At 39.5% G+C, this 12684-nt stretch overlaps 1 protein-coding gene across 1 annotated transcript in view; it reads right to left on the bottom strand.

Annotated features, from left to right (window-relative positions):
- Positions 1-12684, bottom strand: part of Kiaa0586 (KIAA0586 ortholog) — a 115108-nt gene that overhangs the window by 71368 nt on the left and 31056 nt on the right. Inside the window, 4 exon segments of the mRNA XM_052739636.1 lie at positions 391-612; positions 7535-7607; positions 8201-8418; positions 9872-10007. Of these exon segments, the coding sequence (XP_052595596.1) occupies positions 391-612; positions 7535-7607; positions 8201-8418; positions 9872-10007 (649 nt within the window).

A 12684-nucleotide genomic window follows, 5' to 3' on the forward strand; every position in this document is an offset into this window, starting at 1 on the left:
AAAAACCAAAAAAAAAAAAAAAAGAAACAAAAAGCAGAAAACAGTGGGGCTGGAAAGACAGCTCACAACTGTCTGTAACTCCAATTCCAGAGGATCTGATACCCCCACACAGACATAAATGCAGGCAAAACACTAATCAATGCTCATAAAATAAAAATAAATTATTTTTAAAAACAAACCAACATAAAAAAACTAAAAAGGAGAAAAGTACAGATTTTATGTGGGTTTCCACATTACAGGTGGAAATTCTTATGGTACAAATCTGGTCTAGGTTTGTTTGTACAGCTCTTCATAGTTTAAAGTTTTTTCATATCCACGTCATTATTTCCATTTTTAAGGAAGACCAGATACAATGTGGCATCTAAACACAAAGCCAGAGTAGGAGCTCACTTCTTTTCTCTCTTTCTGTGAACCTGAGGTAGGCATGCTCTTTACGAGTACACTTCTAGACTGCTCCTGCACTGGCTTTTGACAATGTCTTCTTGGAATTACAGATCTGTTCGCTGCTCTGTCTTGTGTGTTGACTTTAATATCTCTACTCAGAGCTTGCTTGTTCCGTTGATTCTTTGAATCAAATCGCTTTTGTTCATAATCTTTTCTCGAAAGTTCATCCTAAAGCAAAGAAAATTAAAATTACTTAAGCCAAAGCAAACAGTAATACTTTTATACAACAAAATATTAGAATTTATTTTTATCTAAACATTGTTTAGTACTTCTAAATGCTTTAAAAATGAAGAATATTAACTTACACATAAAAAAAAACTTTCAGAAAAAAAATGAACAAAAAACTAAAAGACACTAGGCATAGCAGTACATGCCTTCATCTCCTACACTCAGGAGACAGGAAGAGCTCCAGCTGGAGGCCAGCCTGGGCTACACAGAGAGATCCTGTCTCATTAACAGTGATGGGGACATATTCTGGTCATTGGAATACAGCCAGAGGTGACTTCATCTTTTTATCTGGTGAGTTCTACAATTAAATATTTGTATATACATATATGCACATATACATGTATGTATGTGTATTTGTATGTGTATGTATACGTGTATGTATACCTGTGTATCTCATATGTGCATGTATATGTATTTGCTTCTGAGTAACAGAGTCTTTTGTTCATGCTGTTGAAGCAGAGCCGATGTTCCCCTTCCGCCACCGTGAGTAACACACAAGCACACTGGAGGAGAACAGTCGCCTTGCATTCCAAGATAAAAGTAACGGTTACCCTGTCTGGTCTACACTTCAAATACACAGCACTTAGGAGACTTTTTGATGTCTGAAGACACGCTGTGCCCTTCACAGGTATGAGAAAGATTCCCCTTGGAACTGACGTGTCTATGCTTTAGTGAGTTTGGTGAGTTTACCTAAGAGAACTAGTCAAATAAACCAAATAAAAAATTAAAAACTTATGTGGAAAAAATCTCTGACTTGATTTGGAAAGGAAAATTGAGACTTCGTCAATTAGCAGGAATAGACCCAGCAGAAATTGTCGTACCTTTAACTAAGGAGGATATTGAAAAATTATGGACAGAAAGTGAACCTTGGCAAAGAGCTTGCAGTAATTTTTTGGGAGAAATTAACAGCAAATATCCCAAAAGCGATAGAATTGATCTTATAAAGAGAGCTGATTGGATCTTGCCTCGAATTGTACGGGAAAAACCCATATCTGGAGTTCGTACATTTTATACAGATGCCAACAAACAAGGAAAGGCAGGTTACAAATCAGAAAATTTAAGTAAAGTGGTTCAAAGTCCTTATAATTCAGTTCAAAAATCAGAATTGTATGCTATTCTGTTGGTATTAATGGATTTTTCAGAACCTCTCAACATAGTAACTGACTCTCAGTATGCTGAAAGAGTAGTATTACATATTGAAACTGCAGAATTTATCCCTGATGCTTCAGAATTAACTTCACTATTTATTCAATTACAAGATACAATCAGGAAAAGGAGTCATCCTTTATATATAACTCACATTCGATCCCATACTGGTCTGCCAGGCCCTCTAGCACAAGGCAATGATGAGATTGATAAATTATTGATAGGAAATGTGCTGGAGGCCTCAGAATTTCATAAAAAACATCATGTCAATAGTAAAGGTTTAAAAAAGGATTTTTCCATAACCTGGCAACAAGCCAAAGAAATAGTAAAGAAATGTCCTACTTGTTCCTTCTACAATCAAACACCATTACCAGCTGGATGTAACCCAAAAGGTACTCAAAGGAATGAAATCTGGCAGATGGACGTGTTTCACTTTGCAGAATTTGGAAAACTGAAATATGTACACCACACTATCGATACTTATTCAGGATTTCAGTGGGCAACTGCTTTGAGTTCTGAAAAAGCTGATTCTGTAATCACTCATTTGCTCGAAGTTATGGCCATCATGGGCATACCTGCACAAATCAAAACTGATAATGCTCCATCATATGTCTCTGTTAAAATGAAACAGTTTTTTGCTTATTACAATATAAAGCATATTACAGGCATACCACATAATCCTACAGGTCAAGCAGTTATAGAAAGATCAAACAGAACTCTAAAGGATATGCTAAATAAACAGAAAGGGGTAACAAAGACCCCCAGAAACAGACTGCATAATGCTCTATTAACTTTGAATTTTCTTAATGCCAATGAGAAAGGAACAACAGCTGCAGAGAGACATTGGATAATAGAAAAAACTACAGAATTAAATCAGCCTATATACTTTAAGGATGTGCTGACCTCAGAATGGAAACCAGGGTATGTGTTACGTTGGGGACGAGGTTTTGCTTTTGTTTCTACAGGAGAAGATAAGTTGTGGGTACCATCAAAATTGATAAAGGTTCGATTTGAACAAGAGAAACCTCTAAATTAGAGGAGGTGATAGTTATTCAACCAGCATGAACATCCAATTTAAACTAACTTATACCAGTAACACATGTCTTTTCATTTAATCAGATAATAACTTGCCAAAAAGGGACATCCCCAAAATTAGTCTTGGGGAAAGGTTTTTGTTTTTGTCTTTTAGGAGAATGAAAGTTAAGGAATCTGAAGAACACTGGACAAATGAGACAACTGAGAAAAGGGACAAATCATCTATCCCAGGAAACAGAGTGAAACGGCGTATGGGTATATATTATCTAAAAAATTTTATGTCTTCCTAAATGTTTGTTTCTGCTTTTCTCTAAAAATTTAACACTATTGGTCTTCTAATAGTCCCAGTTCAATTAAAATTTAAAGCTGACTTTAGAGTTGGAGAATGGCTCTCTCCTTCTTTAAACTCAAGCATGTTGTTAAAAGGAAAATGCAAACCCCCTGTATCATGCCAGAATAAAAGAGCCATCTTCTGCTATGGGACAGGAGAAAAGCCAAATTAACTAAGGGACTATTCTATTACTAATCTCAACTCTTTGATTCTATTCTGATTCTTTAAAACTTTTCTTAAAGTATAAATTTTATATCAAAATTTACAAGATTAATATATAGATATATAGATATATATACATTTTAACCTTTGTTAAGATATGAATGGTCATATAGAGTATTAATTAATTCTAGAAAAAAGGCTTCAATTAGCTGCATATATATGTCTTTGTGTTCGAGTCTCTTATCAGTTTTCTGCAGGAAATCACGGCCAGGCCTAACATCAACTGAAGTCTCCAGGAAGAAGTTGGGGCCCCACAACAACAACAATTCCACGTGGACAATAATAACATCATTAAGCTGACAAACATCATCTACAGATCAGCTTTGAACTACAAGGTGCTCAGAGCAATTTTGAGATGACCAGCTGAGATGATCCAGTCTCAAAGACTACTTGAATAAAGACTTGAGATAAACCCTGAACTTTGGCATTATACACAGACTGGATAATGAAGGATATGGTTACCTTTCCTAGAATTTGACAATTAACCTAAAATTTTTCTTTCAGGATAAAGATAACTTCGCCCATACCCAGCAGGAAGCAATTTTAAGAATACGACACCCACATTCCCAAAGAGGTGGTGTGGGGCGGGTTGTTTTTTGGTCTTTTTAATGGGTTTTGGGTCTGGGATAATTTTCATTGTTTAGGGGTGTTGGTTACAAGTTGTTGTCAAGGGTTAGGAAAAAGGCTAAGCAAAAGAGATTAGATTTAAGGTTCTTGTTTAAAAAAAAAAAAAGAAAGAAGAAGAAAAAGACAATTACTAGTTTTAAATACTTTACATTGGATTGGATTGTTTTATATTGTATACAAATTATATATATTGAAATTGATATTGTTAGAAAATGCTATATGTATATCTCTAATTGTACTTATACCATTCATTTAACAATGCAATTTTCTGATCCTTGAATGTTATTATTACCAACTATTAGGATATAAAGAAATGAAAGTTAGTAGTTAGACATTACAATAGAACTTGTAGTCATATTAGATATGTTTTAAAAATTGAGCAGATATATTTTAGACAGGTCATCTTCAAACCCTTCAGAGATCTACAGAATATGGCATTTAAAATGTTTTAATAACTTAGAAAATTTTTCTTTTTTGTTATGATTATGAGACATGTCGGCTCCTGGCAGTACCAATCTACTTCAGGGAAAATATGGGCATTGAAGAAACTGTGTATGGAGTTAACTTTCATTGTGGCAAAAGTTAGCCACTGGACAACAAAGTATCCTTGAATCAACTGCTGACAAAATGGACAGATAGGACATGAAACAAAGGACTACTGATTCTTGCCAAAACAAGTGTGGTTATGGCTTTATCAAAAGGCATCTTCTGAGGCCAGGACAATATGGCACCATCCCTGAAGTGGCCTTCGCAATTCGGAAAAGGTACAGTGCCCTTTTCTTCGAAGGCAGCTGAACAGGCAGTGGGCCGATGGCTTCTGATGTGCAATGGAACAGCAGCTGAAACAGTTATTCTTGAAGAGTAACTAAGCTCACGCCTTGCAATAGTAAACTGGCATTTGACAGAGGGATGTGGAGAAGAATGGGATGCTAAGATGAAGCCATATATACACAGCCAAGAAGAATGGACAGCTGAATTAAAAAATCAACAACAATTTCCAGAATTTAAAATCCTGAATCATGACATGACACTAGTGGAATTCAGGTGTTTCTGGTACATGGACTGCTCTCACCCAATGTGAGGTTGAACTGTTGACCTTGTGTACATCCTACTTCACAAATGAGTCTGTCAGATATGCTAAGCCTATAGGCTGAAGATGATGCCCCAACACTGTGGAGAAACCTCAGGTGACTGTCCAGGCAGCTGGCTGTTTCTGTCAACTCACAAATTTTTTGGAAGTTGCTTGCATGCACTTTCTGTTTTTATTTTTGTTAGCTAATATTATTTCCTTCTTGGGTCTCTGAGGGAGTTGAAGATTAGGTAGTTATAGTTGAAGGTTAGTTAGTTATAGTTGAAGATTAATTAGGATAGAAAGTGAATTAGATACATTTTGGACTTAACAAAATAGGATAGATAATGAAATTATTTTCTCTGAATTTGTCAAATACAAATGGACTAGACATTGTTTAGACATTTATTACTTGTATATATTGTATATAGTCATTGTACTTTTGTATATAGTTTTTCTTTTGTTAGTTATAACCTTTTTCTTTTTTTTCCTTTTTATTAAAATAGAAAAGGGGAAATGTGGTGGTATTTTACTTGTACTGAAATGTGATTTTAATTGTATGTTAATAAATAAAGTTGTCTGGGGGTCAGAGCTATTAGAGTCATAGCAAGTGCATGGCGGCGGTGGCGCACGCCTTTAAGGACCTGGAGGGCGGTACATTCAGGCAGTGACGAGGCAGTCACATGTTTGGGTTTACAACCAATGACAAGGCAGAACAGGAAGACTTTAAAGACAGACACACAGGAAGTAGGTCCTTTTCGGAGAGCTCTCTTGGCTGGAGAGGATCCCTGAATCAGGAAGGGTGAGGCTCTTAGCTCTGACCTCTTGGCTTTCTTCTCTGAATTGGCTCTGTGTTTCTTATTTTATAAGACCGTTGGTTACATCTACAGGTGAGTTTACCTAAGAGAACTAGTCAATCTGCTGTCTTGAACATCATTGCAAGTAGAAGTTCGTTTTCTGTTTTTGCCAAATTTTCTTTCAAATTTCTCATATTTCATTTATTGTCTAACAATCTGGCACAAAGGAGCCAAACAAAATTTGTAAGAATAAAGAGTTTACTAAATAAAATTATGCACGCTGATAAGTAAATGTAAAGCATGTTAGTGAAATTAAAAATCATAAACCAGGTCAGGTGTGGTGATACCACCTTTAGTCCCAGCACTCAGGAGGCAGAAGTAGGTGGACTTTATAAGTATGAGGCTGACTTAGTCCACATAGTGAGTACCAGGACAGCCAGAGCCAGATCAGTTCTCAAAAAAACCAAATAACAAGCTAAAAAACACCACAAACAAGAGAATCATGTGCCGGGCAGTGGTGGCGCACGCCTTTAATCCCAGTACTCGGGAGGCAGAGGCAGGTGAATATCTGTGAGTTAGAGACCAGCCTGGTCTACAAAGTGAGTTCCAGGCTCCAAAAGCTACACAGAGAAACCCTGTCTTGAAAAACTAAAAAGGGAAAAAAAAAAGAACCATGAGCCAGACCTGGAGGCACATGTCTATCATCTCCACAGATCTCAAGCGCAAGGCCTTCCTAGGCTACTGTGAGTTCAAGCCTGGGAAACTCAGTCACCAATTCAAAGAGTCCACAGTGGAGGCCAGAGAGATGGTACAGTGGTAAGAGCCCCTGATGGGCGTCTAAAGAACCTGAGTTCAGTTTCCAGCACCCAAACTGGGCAGCTCATAATCACGTGTTATTCCACCTCCAGGGCACCCAATGCCCTCTTTTGACCTCTGTGGGCCCCTGCACACATTTGGCATATAGCCACATACACACATAAATAAACATAAATCTTTTTTTTTTTTTTTTTTTTTTTTTGGTTTTTCGAGACAGGGTTTCTCTGTGTAGCTTTGCGCCTTTCCTGGAACTCGCTTTGGAGACCAGGCTGGCCTCGAACTCACAGAGATCCGCCTGGCTCTGCCTCCCGAGTGCTGGGATTAAAGGCGTGCGCCACCACCGCCCGGCAAATCTTTATTTTTTTAAAAAAAGTAAAAACGATGGGCTGGAGAGATGGCTCAGAGGTTAAGAGCACTGACTGCTCTTCCAGAGGTCCTGAGTTCAATTCCCAGCAACCACATGGTGGCTCACAACCATCTGTAACGAGATCTGGTGCCCTCTTCTGGCCTGCAGGCACACATGCTGTATACATAATAAATAAATCTTTAAAAAAAAAAAAAAAAAAAAAAAAAAAAGTAAAAACGAAATAAGGGATGTAACTCAACGGAACAGCACATGCTTAGCATGAGACAGGCCCTAGATTCAGGCCTCAGTACTGCAAAAAGAAAAAAAAAAAACATCGTAAGTGGACTTATGTATGATAACTATTCTGAGAAAAGGCATATCAATAACCTGGAATTTATGCTGTATTCAGAGCAAATGACTTGATTTTCCAAGTCAAAGCAAATGACTTGATTTCATTTTTTTTCATGACATACCTGGATTTCTGCTGAAATGATTTTAATCCAGTCATCTACTTTCTTTCTGATCCTAATTTTCTCTGACATCTCCCTACAAAAGGGAAAAAGAAATGTTCTTAAATCACCTAAATATACTGAGAACAGGACCAGGATCAGATGAGTCTAGTCTAGTTTTAACGCTAGTGTATAACCCAATACCCTTTCTGAGAAAACAAAAAGTCACGGTATCAGCCTTCATGAATGTTAGAAGGAAAATGTTTGTGAAGAACTGAAGGAGAGAAGTATCAGGAGGAGGGAAAAGGAAATGGAAAATCACAATCAGTAAAACCCAGCACCTCCATGTCTATCCACATCAGTCAGGTCCCACATCTTCAGAGGCATAAGGGCCTTTCCCAAACATGAAAACACAGTAAGCACTGTGAGTGCTTAGGAAAGAAATCAGAAAGTAGACCTGTGGGGCTGGAGAGAACACTTGGGTTCGGTTCCCAGCACTCACAACCATCCCTAAGTCCAGCTCCAGCAGATCCCTCTTCTGAACTCTATGGGCTCTGGGCACACACATGGTGTATACACATACATGCAGGTAAAACACTCCTACGCATAAATGAATCTTTAAAACAGAAAGTTAGTAAGCAGGTCTGGCAGCTTCATAAATAGCTCTGTGATGCCCACGTCCTGTCTCACCTATTGGTAGATAAAGCATTGATAAATGAATACACAGCAGCTCCATCCTTTGCACGGATAATAGCTTCCAGGTTTTCTTCTAGCACTTTTTTATTGTTTTGTACTCCTCTCAAAATCTTCTCAGCATCTTTCAAGACAGATCGTGTATTGGTTGTCTGAAGCTTAACAGGATTCTGTGGAAGATCGGAAAACTTCAAGATAACTGGGGATTGTTTTACCTTAAAAGAAAGCAGAAGGCAGAAAACTGACTATGTTAAACTTCCACTGATCTTACTCTGAAGAAGGCAGGCTGGAAAACCGGCACGGCAGTTAGGAGGGCACACTGCTCTTCCAGGACCAGAGCTCATTTGCCGGCACTCCATCAGGGGTTCGCCAGCACCTGCGACTCCAGTTCCAAGACCTAACACACTCTTTTGGCTTCCTTGGGCACTCACACACATCTGGCATATGTGCCCCCCCCACACACACACACATACACGTACACAAAATAAATAAGTATTTAATGCACAGAAGAGCTAGCTAGTACATTGTTGTGACCATACACTAGAATCAACATAGTCTATCTAGGATTCGGTTTGTCCATATGAAAAGTTACTGTACACTTGGCCTTCTTTGGTTTGTTTTCCACGTAAAGAAATTATTACAAATATTATATGCAAAACAGACAGGAAATCCAGAGCGGTGCCAAGGTCACCTGACCATCAATGAAAGCTCTACTGGTGAAGAGGGCAGAACAAAATCAAGAGCGAGTTGCTCTAGACACAGTGGACTGGACAGACAAGCTGTCCACGCCCTTCACTCTGCCTTACGCTCCTTTCCCAGCCAGAAAGGCAGGGCAGGCGTGGTGGCAGACTACCATCACAGATCCCTGCACTCAGCAGAGAAAGGAGGATCGAGAAGATTTAAAGGCAACTCCTAGGTCATCAAGGGCTATGTACTAAAATGATTTTAAAAGAACAAAAGAAAAAAAAAAAGGTTGGAAAGTAGGAAATGGTCAGTGGCACAGGTCTGGCCACAGTGCTAAGAAGAATCATTTAGTAGAGACTTCTGAAAATTATTTTGTAAAGGGAACAACAGATCTGACTGCCATGTTTTCAGTGCTTTATTTTCATCCTTCTTTCTGATTTCTGTTTTAATGACTTTTTTATTCTGTTTGCCTGCATTATTATTACATTTTACTAGATGTATATTCATACACGAAAATAAAGCACTGAAAACATGGCAGTCAGATCTGTTCCCTTTACAAAATAATTTTCAGAAGTCTCTACTAAATGATTCTTTTAGCACTCTGGCCAGACCTGTGCCACTGACCATTTCCTACCTTCCAACCTTTTTTTTTCCTTTTGTTCTTTTAAGGTCATTTTAATACATAGCCCTTGATGACCTAGGAGTTGCCTTTAAATATTCATATACACTACAGGACACATTATCTGTTTGTTTTTGAGACAGAGTCTGCAGGTCAAGATGACCTTGAACTTCTGATTCTCCTGCATCTACCCCCACAGTGCTGGGATTGCAAGTGTGTGCCAACATGCCCAACTGCATCCAGTGCTGGGGACCGAGCCCAAAGCTTCAGGCACACCAGGCAACCACTGCCTAACCAATCTACATCCCTAGCTCTTCCTAATCTTTACCTTATGACCATGGATTTGAACACTATTCCTACTTTACCTGGAGCAGGTCATTTGTCTGTTTCTTCTTCTGGCCGAGATCATGAACATCATCATTATACTTTTGCATAGCTACTTCAGCTGTTCCTAGCTCTTCAGAGGAAGGAAACGTTCTCTGTGAACGTAGACTTTCAATGCTACAAAAGATAAGAAAAAAGTCCTAAGTTGACATAAACTCAGTAAGCATTTTATACATATGGGCTTTCTGCCTGCATGTGTACCTGTGCACCACAGTGTGCCTGGTGCCTCGGGAGGTCAGGAGAGTATCTGATCTCCTGGACTTGGAGCTACAGGCAGCTGTGAGCTGCCATGTGGGTGCTTGGAACTGAACTCAGGTCCTCTGTGAGAGCAGCCAGTGCTCTTAACCACTGGGCCAGCTTTCTAGTGCAGAAAACATTTGATGACATGAATCTCTGACACATTCTGAGGTGTGCATTACTAAATAGCATTGTATTAAAATAATACCATAAATTAATCAGTTATATTATAAACATAATAAAGAAAATTTTGATCAGAAATACATATGTGCATCAAGGAAAAAAGCAGAAAATGGACTGCTTACAAGAAGCTAAGATCCAGATGCTCTTAAAGAACAGTGGAGACGGAACGTTTGAAGCACTTTTTTCCTTTCGAAACTCTAGAAATGAAAGGCCTGCAACAACCCGAGGAGAATTTATCAAAGTAAAACAGGTGATTCTGAGTCAGAGGAGCAAGCTGTACACATTTGTATTTTTAAGACAGAGTCTAACTATCTAGCTCTGGCTGTCCTGGAACTCTCGCTATGGAGATCAGGCTGGCCTTGAACTCACAGAGATCCACCAGCCTCTGCCTGGGTGCTGGGATTAATTGTGTGTACCTCCATGTCCAGCTTACACATTTGTTTTAAACTCACCCATTCTTAAGAGTCCTTTCCCAACTTTGTAGCCGTGAAAACAATTAATTCCGCCCCACAGAAAAGAGAAAAACAGGTCTGGAGTTTCTGTGGGGGTCGGCCATCCAGTTTACAGAGCTTACCATTATATAGTCAATCACACTGAGCTGAAAGTTGTGCAACTTTCCTCAGGGTGTTCTGAACAACAGAGACAACTGTGTGATATCCCAGCCACTCCAAATAGCTCAGTGACAGCAACTGAAGCAGACAAGATTGTGGCCAGTAAACATTTTCAATCTAGGGAATGAGACATCCTAGTGAAGACCATGTGCTCACAGAGGCTGTGCTTGCCCAGGAAAGACCAAAGGAGATCTGAGCCTCTCACAGGTAGCTGACTGGGATGCTCTGCACAAGCAGGAAAAGAACACACACTTAACAAAGTAGGAAAATCTGTTTCACAGCATTAACAGTCTAAACTAACGAAGTCAACACTTGAGTGTGTTCACAAGACAAAAAATTCAGATTCCAGACTTGGTCCAGCAAAGTCACTAAACCACCAGCATCGACAATAACAACCTGCAAACAATATTCCTGGAAGACTCCAAGTCACTGTACTATTTCTTTTTGTTGTTGTTGGTTGGTTGGTTGGTTTGAGACAAGGTTTCTCTGTGTAGCCCTGGCTGTCCTAGAACAAACTCCGTAGCCCAGGCTGGCCTCAAACTCAGAGATCCGCCTGCCTCTGCCTCCTGAGTGCTGGGATTAAAGGTATGTACCACCACTGCCTGGCCACTGTACTATTTCAATTACTCAGTTTTCATTTTAAAAAATCAATAAATTAAATATATATATTATATATATCATAAAGCAATAGGAAATCAGAGGCCAGACATGGGAAAATAGTTTGTTGTTGAGAAGGCCCACACATTGGACTTATCAGAAAGAGTCTACTAAAATAAACCTTTCCTTTCTTTTTCAGGCAGGCTGAGCATAGGGTATCATGAATGCTAGGCAAGGTGCTCTATAACTGAGCTATTTACTGTTTACTTTATATTTTTTATTTTGAGACATGGTTCCACTAATTTGCCCAGGCTGGCCTTGAATTCATTCTAGCCTAGGCAAACCTTGAATTTGTGACTCGGGTTCCTACAGCTAGGATAATAGGCCTGTACTATTTAATGCCCAGAATATTAAGGATGAACTCTAAAGCCAGGCGGTGGTGGCATATGCTTTTAATCCTAGCACTTGGGAGGCAGCAGCAGGCAGCTCTTGTGAGTTCAAGGGCAGCCTGGTCTACAGAGTGAGTTTCAGGACAGCCAGACTACACAGAGAAACATGTCTCAAAAAGGCAAAAAACAAAAAAAAAAACCTCTAGACAAATATGAAGTTAAAAAAAAAACAAACAGAAGAAAAGAGAAATTCTGCAGGTGAAAGTCCAGTAACTAAAATGCCTTTGAACACGTCACAATGTAGCCCAATCTGGCCTTGAACTAAAGATCTTCAGCTTCCTATTGCCAGGATTACAGGTGCACACCACTATGCCCAGCTTCAAATGTAAAATTAGTTACTGGAGGGCCTTGTGGTGGTTTGGATGAAAATGGCCCACAGGAAGGAGCACTCTTAGGAGGTGTGGCCTTGCTGGAGTAGGTGTGGCCTAGCTGGAGGAAGTGTGTCACTGGGGCTTCAAGGTCTCAGACGCTCAAGCCTGGCCCGTGTCGCTCTCTCTTCCTGCTGCTGCTGGTGCAGATGTAGAACTCTCAGCTATGTCTGCAGCACCAGGTCTGCCTGCACGTCACCATGCTTCCCGCCGTGATAATAACGGACTAAACCTCTGGACTGTAAGCCAGCCCCAATGAAATGTTTTCCTTTATAAGAGCTGGCGTGGCCATGTGTCTCGTCACAGCAATAGAACCCTAACTAAGACAGGCCTCAGGAGGCCATCTGAG

The sequence above is a fragment of the Peromyscus californicus genome, unplaced genomic scaffold (genome assembly GCF_007827085.1).
Source record: "Peromyscus californicus insignis strain IS unplaced genomic scaffold, ASM782708v3 Scaffold_15__1_contigs__length_86483966, whole genome shotgun sequence".
NCBI classification, from domain to species: domain Eukaryota; kingdom Metazoa; phylum Chordata; class Mammalia; order Rodentia; family Cricetidae; genus Peromyscus; species Peromyscus californicus.